General features: G+C 48.2%; 1 protein-coding gene across 1 annotated transcript; it reads left to right on the top strand.

Annotated features, from left to right (window-relative positions):
- On the top strand, positions 1-1,729 carry KCNJ11 (potassium voltage-gated channel subfamily J member 11; the record flags this gene model as incomplete). Its single annotated transcript, XM_008644243.2, is given in 2 exon segments — positions 1-180; positions 183-1,729. Coding segments are annotated over 2 exon segments (1,041 nt in total), but the record flags the coding sequence as incomplete, so codon positions are not given.
- Between the last annotated feature and the right edge of the window lie 682 nt (positions 1,730-2,411).

Genomic DNA, 2,411 nt, shown 5'->3' with positions numbered 1-2,411 from the left:
GGGCGCTTCCTGCAGGATGTCTTCACCACCCTGGTGGACCTCAAGTGGCCGCACACGCTGCTCATCTTCACCATGTCGTTCCTCTGCAGCTGGCTGCTCTTCGGCATGGTCTGGTGGCTCATCGCCTTCGCCCACGGGGACCTGGACCACAGCACCCGGCTGCAGCGGGACCCCGCGGAGGGGGCCTGGCGTCCGCGGCCGCCTTCGTGCCCTGCGTGACCAGCATCCACTCCTTCACCTCTGCCTTCCTCTTCTCCATCGAGGTGCAGGTGACCATCGGCTTCGGGGGGCGCATGGTGACGGAGGAGTGCCCGGCCGCCATCCTGGTGCTGATCGTGCAGAACATCGTGGGGCTGGTGATCAACGCCATCATGCTGGGCTGCATCTTCATGAAGACGTCGCAGGCCCACCGCCGGGCCGAGACCCTCATCTTCAGCAAACACGCGGTCATCGCCCTGCGGGAGGGCAGGCTCTGCTTCATGCTGCGCGTGGGCGACCTCCGCAAGAGCATGATCATCAGTGCCACCATCCGCATGCAGGTGGTGAAGAAGACCGCCAGCCTGGAGGGGGAGGTGGTGCCCCTCAACCAGATCGACATCCAGATGGAGAACCCCGTGGGGGGCAACAGCATCTTCCTCGTCTCCCCACTCATCATCTACCACGTGATAGATAAGAACAGCCCCCTCTACGACATCTCCCCCATGAACCTTCACCACCACGAGGACCTGGAGATCATCGTCATCTTGGAAGGGGTGGTGGAGACCACTGGCATCACCACTCAGGCCAGAACCTCCTACCTGGCGGATGAAATCCTCTGGGGCCAAAGGTTTGTGCCCATCGTGGCAGAGGAAGATGGGCGATACTCGGTGGACTACTCTAAATTTGGCAACACAGTGAAAGTGCCCACCCCCTCGTGCACTGCCAGGCAGCTGGAGGAGGACAAGAGCATTATGGACACCATGCCACTGTCCCCTAAAGGCACAATAAGGAAGAGGTCTGTCAAGCTAAAGCCCAAGTTTACCATAAGTGATGAGCCTTCCTGATGCCTTCTGACTGGGAAACTCTGTTAGGGCTTTGTGTCTGAAAAGATCTCATGAACTCAAAACACTGAGGTGGCCTCTAAGTTTTTTTTAAAATTCAGGATGGTAGCACAAGGTATGTTCTGGTGTTATTTATTGTGGGGAAATCTAAAGCTAATTATATTTTTTTAAAGTTGTGAGAGATTTCAAGCAGAACTGGGAGTAGGGAAAATCATGGTCTGCAGCTTTAAATTTCAATTCAGACTGTTTAATTGCACGATCATTCTGCATTGATTCAACTGCAGGTAATAACACATTTTCTCAAAAAGTAAATGTATGTTTATCCTCAGAGATTGCAGTTTTTAGGGTCTTGCAGTGTTCGCAAGTCAGTAGTTTTTAACTGGTGGTTTTTTTCCTAACTTGAACAATCAATATAGCAAAATAAAATATTAATAATTGATAAAGTAGGCTGGATTTACATGATAACAAAAGGGTCAGACAATGACACAAGACCAGATCTGGAAGTGTCTATATATTATACTGTATGTCTCAAAGAAATTAACTGCTGGATTTGTGTCATCCATATTGTGTTGTATGGAGCCACTCCTGCCACATGCAGTATGAAATGTATTTGAATATTTACTTTTGTTTATTTTAAAAGCCTTTACACTTCCAAAATAAAACATTCAGGAATACCTTTTTGGACTGTACATTTCTGAGAGTAAGCAATGCTTTGCCTTTAAAAGAAGTAGCAGATAATATACAGTTGAAATGAATTAGAAATAGGAAAAATGTTGCATTTTAGTTTCTAAATGAAGAGAAGCAACATTCCCCCTCCCCGAGCCACATGGCAATGAGACACTCAGTGTAAAAATTAACCTGTCCCTTGGGTCACGGTGAATTCTGCTAGATAATCAGGGAATAAAAATAGAATTACATATTTTGAATGAAAGGGCAGTGCTGAACGCTGAAAATATATCTGCATGCAGTAGGGAAAACCTCTTACTCCTTTCCCTTTTGTAAGAGAAGCCGAGGTTTTTGTGCTTAGGGGAAGGAGGGGTGTATAAGACAGCGTGGTCACTTCTGGGATGCTGTGTCACAAAACATACTCCTGCTGAGGAAATGATTCCCTTTCCAATCTCATGCTGACCTCCTTATGCAGCTGGTGCCTGCGTCGGTTTTTAGCTGAATCCAAGATCTGTCATTTACCAGCAAACATGAAGGAGCCATGTTCATTCTCTCTGTCCCACAGTGACAGCAGGAACAATTCCCCTTCACCCACAACTGCAAATCCACTCTCTGGAGATCCTGGTAACAGCAGCATGTTTATTTCTGCACAGGGTTATTAGGAGATGGCACCAGTATTAACTGCATGGCAAACTGCCACCCCGG

The sequence above is a fragment of the Corvus brachyrhynchos genome, unplaced genomic scaffold, assembly GCF_000691975.1.
Source record: "Corvus brachyrhynchos isolate BGI_N302 unplaced genomic scaffold, ASM69197v1 scaffold62, whole genome shotgun sequence".
Lineage (NCBI taxonomy): Eukaryota > Metazoa > Chordata > Aves > Passeriformes > Corvidae > Corvus > Corvus brachyrhynchos.
This window is presented reverse-complemented; position numbering and strand designations above follow the sequence as displayed.